The sequence below is a fragment of the Capra hircus genome, chromosome 7 (assembly GCF_001704415.2).
Source record: "Capra hircus breed San Clemente chromosome 7, ASM170441v1, whole genome shotgun sequence".
NCBI lineage: Eukaryota > Metazoa > Chordata > Mammalia > Artiodactyla > Bovidae > Capra > Capra hircus.
The window spans coordinates 56,422,274-56,439,125 of NC_030814.1; the positions used below are offsets into that span (position 1 = coordinate 56,422,274).

At 41.1% G+C, this 16,852-nt stretch overlaps 1 protein-coding gene across 3 annotated transcripts in view; it reads right to left on the reverse strand.

Annotated features, from left to right (window-relative positions):
* ARHGAP26 (Rho GTPase activating protein 26) overlaps window positions 1–16,852 on the reverse strand; it is a 481,157-nt gene that overhangs the window by 189,435 nt on the left and 274,870 nt on the right. For all 3 annotated transcript variants that reach the window (XM_018050208.1, XM_018050206.1, XM_018050207.1), the window contains exons 13-14: window positions 9,276–9,341; window positions 4,960–5,034 (exon numbers count right to left, since the gene is read on the reverse strand). In XM_018050208.1, the coding sequence (XP_017905697.1) occupies window positions 4,960–5,034; window positions 9,276–9,341 (141 nt within the window). The remainder of the gene's footprint in view (window positions 1–4,959; window positions 5,035–9,275; window positions 9,342–16,852) is intronic.

The following is a 16,852-nucleotide window of genomic DNA, read 5'->3' on the forward strand; positions in this document are numbered from 1 at the left end:
CTATCCTGCTTTTGTGGGGATGTTCACCTGAGCACTTTCTAGAATCATGAAGAACTGAAAGTAATCTACAGATCTGAGAAGAGGTTAACATCTAATTAAAATGTTATAGTATATCTGTACATATGTGACCCAAAAAAACCCACTACACTTTAGAAGAATATAACAGAAAATAGACATTATACTGTTATGCGAAAGAAGATTGCTAAAAAGCAGCATATATGCACCATGTGATTTCTAAGCATTTCTTGTTATATGATGGGACACTGCATTTGAAAGGTGACAGAAATATGATAAAATAGTCAATGCTGCTGCTGCTGCTGCTAAGTCACTTCAGTTGTGTCCGACTCTGTGTGACCCCATAGATGGCAGCCCACCAGGCTCCGCAGTCCCTGGGATTCTCCAGGCAAGAACACTGGAGTGGGTTGCTATATCCTTCTCCAATACATGAAAGTGAAAAGTGAAAGTGAAGTGGCTCAGTCGTGTCTGACTGTTAGCGACCCCATGGACTGCAGCCTACCAGGAAAATAGTCAATAAAGACTATCTATAGTCTGAAAGACTTTTATTTCTTCTTTGCTACTATGACTTTTAATCAGAAAAAAGGTTTTTAAAATCTGTACATGAAGAGACAGACGTATACTGAACATGCACAGACAGAGCTATCTATGTTTTTTAAATGCTGAATCTAACTTTAGAAAGATTTACCTTCACTTAACATTCAGGGGGAGGAAAAAACCAAACAGGACACACATGGAAGCCACTCCATTTCTGAGAAGCTGTAAATCGGCTTCCTCTTGACACTCTTCAAAGACAGGGATCAAGGGCAGCTCTTGGGATGACACTAGCAGAAGGCCACACAGCATATGCTGTGAGAAATTCTGGCAAGCATTCTTTAGAAACTCGATTCTGCGAAATACAATGTTTTCAAAGTGTGGCTCTTCCATTCCTCCTCCCACCTAACATCCCCCAACTTGAAGCAACCAAAGGAAGCTTCTGGTTTTGCTTAATTCTAACTCTCATTTTCAATAATAAAAACGTACTCTTCCACTTTGAGAGACTCTGACCAGTAATCCAAATCTTAGTACCTGGTACATAATACAGCATCCAGTGAATACAGAATGAAGGAATAGTGACTGAATGGCTCATACTCAGCCCAGCTGTGTCAGGGAGAGGTTTTGGAGTATAAGAGTTATATTTTTTTACACTCTTGGCTAACCCAGTCTAGTACAAGTATGAAGAACTGATGAAGATGAAGGGAGACACAGCTCTGCCTTCAGGTCTGGAATTTCTCTGGCCTAATGGGTAATCCCTCAGTTCCAAGAGCCAAACTGTTCAACTTAGTTGACAGTGAGAATCTCAGATATCCTTCTCAACACTTTTGATTAGATCTTGCACTGTGGTCACCTCTCAGCTCTGGTTGAACCTCAGTCTGGAATCCAGTCTATCTGTAATGTCCTCCTGGCAGAGACAGCTGGCCTTGTGACTTTCAGCTGTTGGTTATTAGTTTCTCATGACATTTCTCAGATGTTCATGATTATTTTGTCTGTCCCTAGGAAAACTGACGAAGCAAACAGGACAAATATCTTGTTCAAAGGTCACTAAGTGAAGTGATAAAAACAAGATCTTTTCATACCACTCTTTGCTTAGCACACGTGAGCTAAGATGGTTGGTTCTCTTTTAAATTAGCAACTCCGTCTAAAATGTCGTATTTCTTTTCATTAGTGTCATCTTACACAATCATCTGCTGTCTCTGAAATCTCTCTGCCCCTTTGACTCCCCTGTATTTAGTTGGTTACAAGGTCCTGTTGATTCTCTTTCTCCAGTCCTTTTGAGGCTGTGCTTTCTTCCTGACCTCAGAGCAGCTCTCTGGTTCAGCAGTTGGTCATGTATGCTCTGCCTAATCTATCCCAACTGTCTTATTCCTCCATGTGTTTCCAAGATCACATGCATGCTCCACATTGCTGCCAGCATTATTCACCTAAAACTAGCCTCTGATCAAGTTACATCTATGTTAACCATATACTTAAAAAAAAAAAAAATCACCCAGAAGCATTATTCCAGAAGGCACTCCCCCATCACTCTATTAATAATCCTGCTCAGTCCCCAGGATTCTATGGACTAACCTACCTTCCCACCCCACCCCTGCATACCCACCAACCTCCCAGAGGTGGTGTGGGATCAGAGACAAGCAAAGCATCCAGGCCATTGGGATCTATCTGCTATAGGTCATGCAACTGGCCTGAAGACTGTGAAATGAATCACATGGATGGCCCCATATGGATCAGTGAAAGTCCATCCTTGGGACCTTCCGTCAAAAAGATCAAGAAAGACACTCTCCACTCACTGATGCAAGTTCCAAGGACCACTGAGGCTGGTTTGTCTATTAACCTTCCTGCAGAGAATACAGGAAGACAAGGGCTCACAGATAATGAGACACCAGAAAAAAGAAATGGGAAAGGCTGCAGCAAATGTGGAGCCACAGGCCATGCCATGCTTCTGCCATCTTGGACTCACCAATATTGTGAGCAAATAAATGCCTATTCTGAACTGTCTTCTTGACAGTTTTGTGTAAAAAGAGTACTCACACAAACAACTCCACTACTTTGAAAATTTAATAGCATCTTACTTCCTACAGAGAAAAAAAAAACCCTGAACTCCTCAGAACAACACTCGAGTTCCTCAATCAAAGGGGTTATCTCAGATTTCCAGCTTTAATTCTCCTGTTCCAGTCTTAAGTATTTTCAGATATTAAAATAATAATAATGAAATCAATACTCTTAGTTTATAACGTTTCCTGAAGCTGAATTATACTTCTGTTCTCCCTCCAATACTCAGACCTTCAGACCCAGCTCCCACTGGGCACCAGCATCATATCTTACATAACAACTTTCATATGCAAGCATAACTGCCCCCTAACTGGATACTCTGTGAACAAGGAATGACTCTACAAAGTTTCACCTCTAGCACCTGACCATCTCCTTCAGAGAGCAGACACTCCACAAATGTATGTAGCTCTGATTGGAAATGAAAGACTAAGGATAGATACCTGTTAGACTCTTCATTCTTTCTTACATTAGAACTTTTCAAAAATTAACCATATTACTGTACAATCCAGCAACTGCACTCTTGGGCATTTATCCTATAGAAACAAGTTAATCTTCATTACTTTGTAATTTTATACACTTTACAAAAACCTGTATAGCTGTTTTATTCACCCACAGAGTAGAAACAATCCAGTCATCCTTCATTGGGTGATTGGCTAAACAAACTCAGGTACATCTACACCATGGAATATTACTCAGCAAAAGAAAAGAACTCTTGATACACAAGGCAACTTGAACAAATGTCAGAGGAATTTTGCTGACTGAAAAAAAGCCAATCCCAAAGGGCAAACAGTGTATGATTCCATGTAAATAAAATTCTTGAAATGACACCTTCATTCTTATTTTTGGGGCTTCCCTGGCGGCTCAGACAGTAAAGAATCTTCTGGCAATGCAGGAGGCCTGGGTCTGGAAGATCCGCTGGAGAAGGGAATGGCTACCCACTCCAGTATTCTTGCCTGGAGAATCCCATGGACAGAGAAGCCTGGCCGGCTACGGTCCATGGGAATGCAGAGAGTTGGATACGACTAACACCTGCTTCAAAATGACAACAATCACAGAAACAGAGAACAGATTAGTGGTTGCCAGGAGTTAAGGATGGGGTTGAGGTGAGAGATGAGACAGATGAGGGCAGCTATAAAATGGATCCTTGTGGTGACTGACCTGTTCTGTATCTTGATCACATCAGTATCTTGGCTATGATACTGTATTACAATCTACTGTTAAAGTGGGTTAAAGTACCCAGGATTGCTCTATGTCTTGTAACTGCATGTGAATCTACAATTATCTCAAAATAAAAAGTCTAGTTTAAAAACAAACAAAAAAAAACACTAGCTATATCTCTAATCTAAAATTAGATTCTCAGTGCAAGAGTACCTCACAAAGAATCATAGTTTCCAACAATAGATCTCACGGCAACTATCATATATTAGAGTTTTGCTTAAAAGAGGTGAGAAGAAAAGAGAATTTTCCTGATCAATATGAAAGAAGTGTTTTCTTCACACATAAAAATTATTTTCAGAAACTGGGATGGCAAAAAGAAATGACAAGTACTAACAAAGAGAAGTGTCCCTGCCCAAAACACTGAGCGTGGATCCTGAGCAAGTCTATCTCTAACAGAGCATGGCTGGACTTCCATGGGGATGAGTAAGAGCCACCAATCTGTGAAATCTGATCCGTTTGCCATTTAGAGCCATGTGACTCACTGAGGCTGCCTGCATTCATATCTAAAAATACAGGAAATCTGCAGCCTAGGCAAATTTGGCTCATTGGCTCAGGGCTTTTTGATTCAAATGCTGCACATTTAGAGATAGTGGTTTTATATTTATACCAGCCAGCTGCAAAGGAGGTTCTGTTGCTCAAATGACAGAGACTAGGTTGAAGTCTAGAAGCAAAGAGGATCAGAAGACTTATCTGCTTCTATACATTTATCTGGAAGTCACAGGATGACACCTTCTCAGTCACTGGGAACATGAGATCTGAAGTTCTCTGCAAGCTAGAAGGATGAGCTTTCTCAGGGAAAATGGGTGTGCCCGTGAAATGCTGGTCTTCAAAGAGGACAAAGGGAGTATCATGAGCTATTAAAGACAGAGGAGGGTGTGGCAGTCGCATGCGCAGTGGAGCACCACTTGGACTGGTGGCAACCAACTCTACAGGCAGAGAGGGTGTGCCGCTGTGGACCTGCCATTTTTTGTTTTGTCTAATCCCACTCAGTTATCTCCTCCAGTAGCACCTGAGGCCATGATCACTGGTGAGTAGGACACTTGATATCTGGGAATTACCTCTTGGACACTCGAATTCCTTCTCAGGAGGCTCCCCCTTCAACCCTTGGGAACTGCCTGGCAGAGCCCCTGCACTCACCCATCAAGACGCTCAGCAGCTTTTGCACTCTGGAATTGACCCCCACAATTCGGTAGAGCCCTTGCTCATTGATCCCTGAGAAGAGAAACAGTGAAGATTTAATTAGAGGCACGTCAGAACACCAGTCAGGCCAGCCTAGCCAAATGCACTTTTTTCATTTTCTCAGGACTTCTAAAAGCTTCTCTAATTAAAATTCCCTGTCACTCAGCTCTGCTCTTAGCGAAGGAGTGGGATTTGGTACAGCTGTCTAGGATTTCATGGGTGTGCTGCACACTTCAGCCCTTGTGTTAGTTCAGTCATCACAGGGGCACAAAACCAAGGTAGCATTTGAAGAGTTTTGAAAGATGTGAAATATACACGTCTCCATATGTCATATTTAACTAGTTTTTTCATTTAAAAAGTAAAAAATGAAACGATAAAATAAGTTCACACTACAGACAAGGATAAACACTTTATAACCTATTTTTGCATACAGAATGCAAATACTGAGGTGTTGGGGCATTTTATATTTTGGACAATGTTATCAGCTAAGGCTGAGAAATTAGACAATTCATTCATCTGTGGTGCAAATTTCTTTATAAAGAAAAAAGTCGACCACCTTTATTGAACCCAAGGAAACATGAAAATAGGCTAGAAGGGGTTCACCTTCAAACACCCAAACAAAGAACCAAAACTAACCAGCCTCAGAACTTTGTTCATTGAACTGCAAGGATTAGATCACCACTCACCACATCCTTTACATCCAGACCAAGTGGCATGACGTGGTGAAATGACTTTTTTCCTACTGGTCCCAAGCCCATTATATCTGACACTTCTCAACTAACTGGTCTCCTGTCGCTTCTTATTCCCCTGATGATCATCCTCCACTTAGTACCCAAAAGGAGCTTTTCAAAGTGTCAGTCAGTTCAAATCATCTCTTTTCTTAAAATCTTCCAATGACTTCCCACTGCATTTGGATCAAATCAAAACTGACCATGGCCTGTAAGGCCCTACACAGTTGAGCACAGCCCATCTCTGACTGCTTTATCAGACACCTTTATGCTCCTCCAGCCATGTGTGCCTTCTTGTTACTCCAATATGCAAAGCTCATGCCCTCAAACCACAGCCTCTGCACAGGATTCCCTCTACCTGGAGCATTCTTCTCCCAGATCTTTTCACCACTGAGTCTCAGCTTACATGCAATTTTTTCGGTCAAAAAATCCCATGACTAATACTATTCACCACTGCCTTAACCAGTTTTCTTTTCCTTATAGTAAACAGTATCTGAAATCATCTTTATTATTCAATTTCTTGTTTGCTTTCCCCCCACAGTTGTCACGTAAACTTTAAGTACAGTGAGTCTACCTTCTTCACCATTATATCCCCAGTACCTAGGTAAGTCTACAATATAGGACAGAATGAACAGAGTATTCATCAGGGCCACTACTTTGGGACCAAAACAAAATTTCCTGAAAGAAATTTGGGAAAAGGCTGACTCTGCAGTGTTTTTAACAAGGCCTTTATAGAAATGGAGCTAATAAACAAAAGGAAGTAGTCCAGAACGGTAAGATTTTACAGCTCAAATGGACTATAAAAGCATGTACATCATCCTGCATGGTTCATGGGCTAGGAGACCCCAGGTCTCCTGAGGGATGGGCCTCAAGTTACTGAGTAGCAGAACCATTATTCAGGGCTGTGGGGGCTTGAAGGGCTTATCCTTTCTGCAATGTCTCCACGCCTTCTGTCTCTGTGCTTTCCTAGAGCTTCACACACTTCCAGCTCCTAGTGGATGATTGACACACCTCAGCATGCATGAGGTCTGTTCACTCACCTCTGGTCACCACCAATGGTGGTGGTGTGTACATACACGCACCGCAGTAGGGAGATAACCCACGGCCTCCCAAGCATTTATGCGAAAATGGCGTTTAACTCACACTGTCCTTGTTTCCTCTTTGTGTTAAACCTTCTTTTGATGTTAAAATATATCACATTCATTCTCTTTTTAGAGGGGGTGGGGACGAGGAGATGGAGGCTGAAAGATCAAACCAATTGGTGACCCTCTTCTTCCTCTACTAATCACTGCACATATTTTCTGGTTTTACATCAGAAAAAGTCACCTCTTGAGCTATGGGTTTGCATTCATCACACAGACTGTGAAGGAGTTTAAATGATTAGGAGATGTTCCTCTCAGTTTTGGTGGCCGAAAACTGAGAGACAAAGGGGCTGGTCTACCTCTGCAGAAACTTGAACTTCATCATGGAGGGGAGGGGAGGGGAGCTCACTTTTGGCTCCATTTTTATACTTTCGCCCTTGTTAATCCTGGTGTGCTGGAGTCCATGGGGTCACAAACAGTCAGACATGACTGAGCAACTGAACTGAACTGAACCCTGTACCTCTTATTTCTCATTCCTTTAAAATGACAAGCAAATCAAAACGCCTATTGAAAAATTACCTTAGTAACACACTTTAAAAAGTGTCAAAAGTGCAGTTATGGAAAATAGACAAATCCAAGGAAGACAGTGAAGGACACCAGAAACTGCCACTCACAACACAAGTTGTCCACGCAGGCATGATCCTTCCTCTCCTTGCCGTCCCCCAAATGGGTTCAGAGTGGACAGGCTGGTTCATAACTAGCATTTTTCACTTAATATACATTAAGGAAAACCTTAGGTTTCAATAAATATATTTCTACTGCATTTTTAGTGATTCAGAGTGTTTTACTGCATGGATGTAGCACATTCTCGGTTTAACCAATTTTTGAGACATTTGGCCAATTTCTGTTTTTTGTTTTGTTTCTTACCTTAGCAATACTGTATAAACATCTTTATGGCTCAACCTGGTCCATGACCTTATTTCCTCAAGATCAATTTCCAGAAATCTCATCTTCTTCTATTTTATATTCTCTGGCTATGTTTTACACATCTTTGTAACTCTTTATTAAAAGAAGGTATAGCAGAAATAAGCAAACTTAAAAAAAAATAGCCCACATTATAATGATTACTTTGGAAAGAATAGATTTGGACTAGATGCACAGGAGTAGAAGTTTATATGGTTAGTTAGTTTCATTTTGTTTTTTTTTCTCCCCCTCTACTCAATGCTTCAAAGCCTTTAATAAAATGCTTGTATTGCTAAACTTGTAGGAGTTAAGGATCCTGTTTTAGAAGACAGAACTTCCTCAGACAAAAGGGCTGGAGGGTTGAGAGGTTGGAAAATCAATAAGATTACCATCTTTGACAATGGTTCAAATCAAATCCAGTGGAAAGACCACAATCAGCTTTCCTCAGGAATATAACAGACAACATACTCAAAGCTTGAAACTGCCAGAATTGAGGAATCTCCTCTGCGGCTGTCTCCTCTGGGACAGAGACCACTGATGAACCAGCTTCTCTGACCTCAAAGTGCTGCCCCTATGGACCCAGGAAAGGTCAACGTGTGACTTCAGCACCAATGCAGGAAACCAGGGGCCTGACCCTTTCTCCTTACCTAGATAGTGCCCTGGGCAGGATTCCTAACCTGGGGTCCACAACCCCAAGAGGCCCACTAGAGAATTCAGGGTGTCTATCAACTTAGAAAAACAATCACAGCTTTATCTCCACTAACCTATAATTGAAATTAAACATTTTCTTCCATTACAATATAAGCAACAAATCACAGCTTTAGCAGTACATGCAACTTGGTTGAAAACCAAAGATATTTTCCTAACATGTTACAACTGTCACTGACATCTTGAACTATTTCTGAATTATGCTAGCTATCAGACCCACTGCTGGAATCTGATGTGTAAACAAAGAATTGCATATATTATTATATCACAACCATGGGTTTTAGTATTTTAGCTGAATTTCAGTAACTTCAGTAGCTTCCTTGGTGGTTCAGATGGTAACGAATCTGCCTGCAATGCAGGAGACCTGGATTTGATCCCTGGGTTGGGAAGATCTACTGGAGAAGGGAATGGCTAGCCACTCCAGTATTCTTGCCTGCAGAATTCACTGGACCGAGGAGCCTGGTGGGCTACAGTCCATAGGTCCACAAAGAGTCAGACATGACTGAGTGACTAACACACATCAGTAACTAGATTCCTTATAATTCTATGTATTTGATATGTATGTATTTAAAACAGTCTTCTGATTAGCTGAAAAGGTTAATGACACCAAATGAATCAAATCAGCTGAGAGCCCTTGTGCTTCAGAACAACACAAGCTGTGGAAACACACTGCCAGTGGCATCTGGAGAGTGAATGAGTCACTAGAGATTGGCAAACAGCAGGTAGCAGGTCTGCCACCTCACCAGATGTGTGACCTTTGCTGAGAACAATGCCATCTGCTGAACTATTTTACCTCTGGTTTCCACAGCATGGATGCATTTCTTGATGATGCTGAAGCCAATGCTGTCCAACTGCGCAGCTGAAAGAGAAAGAAGAAGGCAGTCAAGGTGCTGGCCGCACACATACCAACTCTGAACAGGGCTTGACCAACCCAGCATGACTCAGTCCCATGGTGTTGCTAAGGATTCTTTTCTTTTTTTTCCACTGAAAGTACAGGAATGATTCAAGATATAAAACTGCTAGCATTCACGGAGAGCTTAGCATATGCCAGGTATAGTTCAAAGTGCTTTGCACATATTATCTCATTTAATTTTCATGGTAACTCTCTGCAAGGTTATTGTCTATTAACAGCAGAAGAAATGCAGCACAGAGTGATGAGTACTTTACTGAAGGAGTAACCAGGCAAACTTTAACTTGTTTTGCTATTGTCAGGAGCTTTAGGACTAACTGTGTGCTGGTCTCCTTCATAAAGCATAAATTAAGTGCTCAATAAATGTCAGGTAAGTGCTTCACACAGCTCACCTTGTTTAATCCCAGCAAGTCCTCTAGGTTGGTACTATCGTGAGCCCAAAATTATACAAGAAGAAACAGATTTGGCAAAGCTAACTATCTTGACCAAAGCTGCAGAGCTAATATGTGGGAGACTCACTCCAGAGCCAGTACAACCTTAACTGCCTTAAAAGTGACTCTGAAAAATAAAAAAATTTTAAAAAAATAAAGTGACTCTGAGTTAAAAGGAAGAATAAAAGTCTGCTCAGATGACTAGAAAAAGGGGAAAAAAGCAAAACTGACCAGGGGAAAAATTAAAATAGCCAAGGACAAAGAAGGTATCTAAGGGAAAAGCACTAACGTGGAAGACCCACCCTCTCTGCCGTAAACCAGCAGGCGGTGACAGGTTCTCCATCTGCTCCAAAACACCCTCTTGTCACTCAGAAAAAAATGACAAGTAGCACCAACTTTTCCACAATGCAGAACCAACTGCCAACCTGGCAACAAGGCTGAAAACCCAACAAAATTCATTCCCATGCTCTGATTACCCAATGATAAGATGTGCGTGGTAATCTTTAAGAATCTTTGACCTCCTTAGGATATCAGGACAAGATGTTCTACAAACCAGTGATCCGAGTGGAGAAGGGAATGGTAGGAAGAAGGAAAGTAAATATTTATAAATGATCTGTTGTCATCCCAGGGCAAGAAATACGCTTGTAAAACAGGAGAACTGAGCAGAACTTGAACTCATCTTGGATCTCATCCAAATGGAATCTCTCCAGTTCTTAATGTAGATGGTTGAATATAGGTCCAATGAAGAAAAAAAATCCTTTAAAAATCACTGAAAATTCCCCAAATCAAACCAAAAAGGAACGGTAATTTCCCCAAACTTCTTTTCACAAACAGAACCAGCTTTAGCTCTTACATGTGTACATATCACTTTGTGGTACTTATTACTAAACACACTTACTATCTCTAGGATAGTAAATAAAGTACCAGAAAAGGGGGGGAAATGATGTTTTTCTTCCTGGAGAGCACTTGCTATACAAATCATTGTTCTTATTCTCTTAAAGCTACAAAGAGTCTACTAATTCAATCCCTTGTTTCTTCTAGTAGGAACCAAGTGTTTACTCTGTACATTGTGTTGTATATAGCTTTCTGACTCAGAAAAGGATCATTCTTCCAAAGGAAGCTCAACTCATACCAATGAGTTTTCTCAAATTTTATGGCAAACTATAATACATAGTCTAAATATCTACTGAAATCAAAGCAACATTTTTTCAAAATGATAACTCACTAAGATATTCACATACTGTAATGTTCACTCATTTAAAACTTACAATTCATTAATTTCTAGTATATTTCAAAGTCATGAATTAATCACCATTCTCTACATAACATTTTCAATACTCCCATGAAAATCCTTATACACATTAACAGTAACTCTCTATTTCTCTCCTCCCTCAGCTCCTAGAAACCAGAAATCTATCTTCTGTTTCTATAGATTTGCCTATTCTGGACATTCCATGTACAAGCAATCATATAACATGTGGTCTTTGTATCTAGTTTCTTTCACTTAGTATAATGCTTTCCAGATTTTTCTACAATGCAGCATCAATACACTTTACTCCATATTATGACTAAATAACATTTCATTGCCTGGATATACCACATTTCATTTATCCATTCATCAGTTACCATTTTTGCTTTTTGACTATTATGAATAATGCTACTAGGAACACACTGGTGTACAAATCTTTGTGTGAACATATATTTTCATTTCTGTTCATTATGTGCCCAAGGTTAGAAGTGCTAGGTTATACGGTAACTCTATGCTTAACTTTTTGAAGAAATGCCAAACTGCTTTCTAAAAGTGCTGGACCACTTTACATTCCCACCAGTGACATATGAAAGTTCCAATTTCTCCAGGTCCTTACCAACATTTATTATTGTCTTTTTAATTACTGCCATTCTGGATATGAAATGGTATCTCACTGCAGTTTTTACTTTCATTTCCCTAATGACTAGTGGTGCTGGGCACCTTTTCATGTATAGGGGAGGATGTTCATTCCTTTTTACAGTAGTCAGAATAGAACCTACTGGCAAGTATTTGTCAGAGGGGAAATTATTTTCTATACTTAAGGATGCTTCCTAAATGTCCATAACATGACTCAATAGTCAGTTGAAGCCTTTTGGTTCTTCTTTTGAGAGGTGGCTAGGATTCTTGCACAGGGATAATAGTCAAGGAAGTTTGGGAGAAAAAGAACGGAAGTTGTGGACAGTGCTCTGGGGAGTTGCTGAGATGAATTCCAAATTTGGAAATTTTAAGGTTAGGTTTGTGAACATGGTCATGTTCTAGGCATTGACGAACTTCTGCTCTGGACAAAGACTACTTTGCTTCCCTACCTCATGAACATGGTTAAAATTAGAAATAACTTGGCAGCTGACGGTGATGACCCCAGTGGCCAGAAGATACATGCTCATAAAGCCACATACTACCCAGCTACTGGAAGAAATATGGACAGAGCTAGATATAACCCTGCAGAGACAAATCAGTTCTTGACCTTTTCTCATGGAACTGTGGGAAGTTGGCTCCTTCTCTAAGTAGGTAATAGCTGATGGAAAAGAATACAATGCAACCCCCAAGTATATTCAGAAAAAAACTAAATTCCACTAACCCACACTAATTACACTTATGTCTTTTGGAAAATGGCAAAGAAAAATGCCCCCCACCCAAAATCTCCGAGTAAATGTTCCTTCTTTGGTTTTCCCAAAATTAGAGGTTCTCCAATTCATTTTATAAGAGCAAAATCTTTTTCATGAAATAAATCTTACAAAGATTTGACACATAAAGGCATTACGCATATAACAATATTAGTATTTTTAGTTGTCTAAGTTCAAATGCATATAACAAATTCATAATTGCCAAATCAAATGCTAAGAGTTCAAGGTAACACTGTAAGCCTCTAATGTGTTCAAGCTGCATACTGGTGATAATTATCACAGTTTCATAAACAAAACTGTGTTAAGAAATGGAATTAATATCAAACAACAGTCCTAATAAGGAACTCATGAAAAACACTTTAACTATCACTGTTGTAAATCTCTAAACTGTAACTGGTATAAATTATTACACTGCCCCCTACCCTGGCACTTCCCTGTATCTCTCTATCTCTGGTGCGCACCTACACACACATACAGACAAATACACAGGTTTGAATTCTATTCTCACCAGTCTGAGTTTCCTTCTGACATCATGATTAGGTTACTGATGATGAATAATTTCTTTCCTATTTAACATGTACTGAGTACCACTGATGTGACAGGGACTACAGTGAATCCATAATCAGATCATTAGTCCTGATCACTGTCCAGCAGATACATAATCTAAGTTAATTGAGATCTCCTATTTGGAAAACCCAGTTCCCACTATTAGGTTTAGAACACCATCACCACTGAGCAGAGTTTGCTAATAACAGAAAAAGTCTGAGCAGCCCGCCAGATGGAAGCGGCTGTCCTTAATCCCTTCAAGCAGGTGATTCAGCTCTTTTACTGAGCCCAGGCTCAGAAAAGGTCAGGGATTTATTTGCAATTGCTGTATCCTTATAATCTCCAGAAATAATCTCTCATTAAATATCTACTAGGGTTGCATTATTCCCTTAATTTGACTGGCAATGAGTTGTTGCAGGGCCGGTACCTCCTAGGCCAGACACTCACCGTCTGGCAGCTAAGGCCTGGACTGGCTTACCTTTCTCTCTCAGCCATGAGTTCAGCTCTGCCTAGGTTTACGCAAAGGGCAGGCCAAACAGTTGTCAGATAATGAATATTCACAGAGCTCACACAACACCCAGGCTGACCTGCCAAGTTAGAAAAGGGTCATCCTCTTAACTGTCATGTCAACTTTTGAAGCATTATTTGTCTGTTTTTAGATGAAGTTAAGGGCCAGGGTCACACAAAGCTATTTTCTCGAAGTTTTATGGGGAACAGAAGGACATGGGACAGGCAGCTTGACTCTCAGTCAACCTGGAGATTCTTAGGGCCAAAGCGGGAGGAGGATGTCTAGCAGACTATTTGGTCTCTGCTTACCATGCCCAGGGTATGAACTCTGAGAAGAGGGAAACAGGTTAGATCCAGAAACTGACTGCTTTACTGCAATGGGCTTAAAACAGCAATATACTTTAAGGATCAGTCAAATTGTTTAAAAGAAGGAGGCTGGTGGGTCAGGTATACATATGGATTTTAACAGAACCTTCAATGCCCTGTTCTGCAGCTTCTGGTACCTCATGTTACCTCATATGAAGCTTTCCTTGGCCTTAAAAAAAAAAAAAGAAGAAGAAGAAGCATGTAGGTGATGCTAAAGAGTGAAAGCTACAATAAAATCATGAACTTAACCTTTGGCACTTCCCTTCTTTCTTGTCTCCCACATCCAAGTTATTCCCCTCAGTTTTACCACCTAATGCCATCTTAATTTTATCTAGTTCTCTCTGCCTTCACCACACCACCCCGGTCCTGGACCCCACATCTATTACCAGGACAGCTGCAAGGCCCTCCCAACTGGTCTCCTTGGCTCACACCTCCTCTGGCTCCCTCCAATCTGCCCTCAACCCTTCCCTTCAACCCTGCAGTCCCCATGACCTTGACAAAACCAGACCACATCACCTCTCTGCCTAAAATCATTCAATGGCACCCAACTGCTCTTGGAAGCATAACCCTGGCCCCTAAAATGGCCCACACAGCCCTGCATGGTCTGGCTCCAGCTTGGTCTCATGGCCCTCCCCCAGGTCTCAGTATCCCAAACACACTGGCTTCCTCTCAGAGAATCCAATTAACCACACTTTCTCCTTAGCCTTTGCACAAGCTTTGTTTCACCCCTGGGAGCCCTTTGGCCCATGTGACTCCAAATTCTCAGGTCTTCCCCTTCAAGTATCGTCTCCTGTAAAAAACCTTCTCTGACCCCTCCACCTAGGCTGATGCCTTCCTTAGCCTCTCCATCAGAGTATGCAGCATGAAGACAAGCCTACAGTTATTTGTACAATCCTGCAAAAGATGTCTACCAAGCTGGATATGCATTCATAAAGACAACGGTCCATATATAACTTTACTGATTTATTGTTATTACTACTAAATCTCTGTCATCCACTGTCCACCATAATGCTGGAAATGAAGTAGAAGCATGGAACTTTTCATTTGGTGTAACTTTTCATTCTCGACACATGGATCTGTAAAGTGGTGACTGAATGGTAGGAAGAGTGGCAGAGGGGCAGTGTGGCAGAGTCAAAGTGACCTTTCAAACTTCAACTGATGTAAACCCTATGAAAGCAGACAGGTTATCTAAGCTTCTGGTCCTCCACTTTTCCATCTTTTGTGAGGATAAAAAGTTAAATAAAGAAATGAATGGCTTAATCTAACCACTTCCTTCCTTCCTGTATCAATACAAACAGGTATTACCAAGCAGTACAGCCCTAAGAATCAGTCCCAGAGAAGGGAAAAACAAAAACTATGCAAGCCAAGAATAGAGGAGATGCAACTATGCAACACAGAACAGAGGAGACAAAACCAAGTTTAGGTTTCCCGGACACTTTTATTAATAGAAATCCTTTGCTTGCACATACTAAACTAGGCCATCTAAACAGTCAGACAGGACTTCCCTGGTGGTACAGTAGATAGGAATCCACCTGCCAATGCAGGAGACACGGGTTCAAGTCCTGGTCCAGGAAGATCCCACATGCTGTGGAGCAACTAAGCCTGTACCACAACTACTAAGCCCTCACTCTAGAGCCTGGGCTCTACAGTGAGAAGCCGCCATAATGAGGAGCCTGCAAGCCACAATGAAGAAGTAGTCCCCACTCACTGCAGCTGGAGAAAGCTCGAGAAAAACAATGAAGAACCAGTGCAGCCAAAAATAAAAATAAATAAATAAAATCATTAAAAAAACAAAAAAACAGTCAGACAGGCCTGAGGGCAGAGAAAGCTCTAGAAAACAAGAGCATTCACCTCCAGAATTTTGTGCCACTCACTCTTGAGGTCCCAAAGTCTTTCTTATAAAAATCACTGACTAGGTGCTGCCCATCTCCAAATCCTTAGTATTCAAAGCAACCAGAAACTAGGTAAGAAGTGGCCAAATCACCAGTTCTGAATAGAAGGGACCTTTTCACAGCATAGGCTGACTGATGGACATATACTCTGAAAAAAACCCGACACTTTGAGATATGTCCCAAAGTTACCCCAGACATGCCTCCCAGGAATTCTAACAGACCTCAGACCTCTCCTCAAAAGGAGAGGAACTGATTTACCTGAATTAGGCTCAACACGAATTAGATGGAATTAACAGTTTCCTAAAGCTGGTGTTCGACAGATTTTTTTCTTTATTCAACTTTTCTTTGATTAAAATATATATATATAACTTTCAAGTTTTTCTTTCTTTTTTATGGGAGAAATGGAATTTTCTGGAAATAAAAACAAGAGAACTGAGGTAAAGGAAGTCCCTGCTGTGTTTCCAATGCTGATGGATACAGGAAGTTGTCTGGAGTTGCTGAGACCAGCCCACCACTTTATGGACAGTTCCTGGCGTACGTTCTCACCACAGAAATTTACTCACTTTCCCTATGTGACTTGCTCTTTAAAGCCTGGCCTGCCTTGCTCCTTCTGAATTTAATCAATTTCAGCACCATTAAAAGCCATGAAGAAAAACACCCACACTGAATTGAATACAAAATCCCATCTGGAGAAGAGATTTCCAGTTGGCTCACACACTCAGAGGGGCTCACATCGTTTTCCTCAGAATGTGAAGCCCCAGAGTTGCCACGGTTTCCTGGCTGTGAAGCTTCTAGTGGGGTCCAGGAAAGGTATGAGCTCTCTACTTGGGCAATTACCCAGAGCCACTTTTAATCCCAGATCAGTTCCCCAAACCTGTGACCCATTTCACTTCACTACCAACTGCCCTCTATTCTGTTCCCTGGTGGGTAGGTACTCAGGGAATGCAAATGAACCTTAATATTAACTGAAGTAACACCAACAGAAGCTGTATATACTGGAAAGAGAACAGTGAATTTTAAGGCCAGAGAGATCTGGCTTGGACGCCTGTCTCTGCTACCTCTGGCC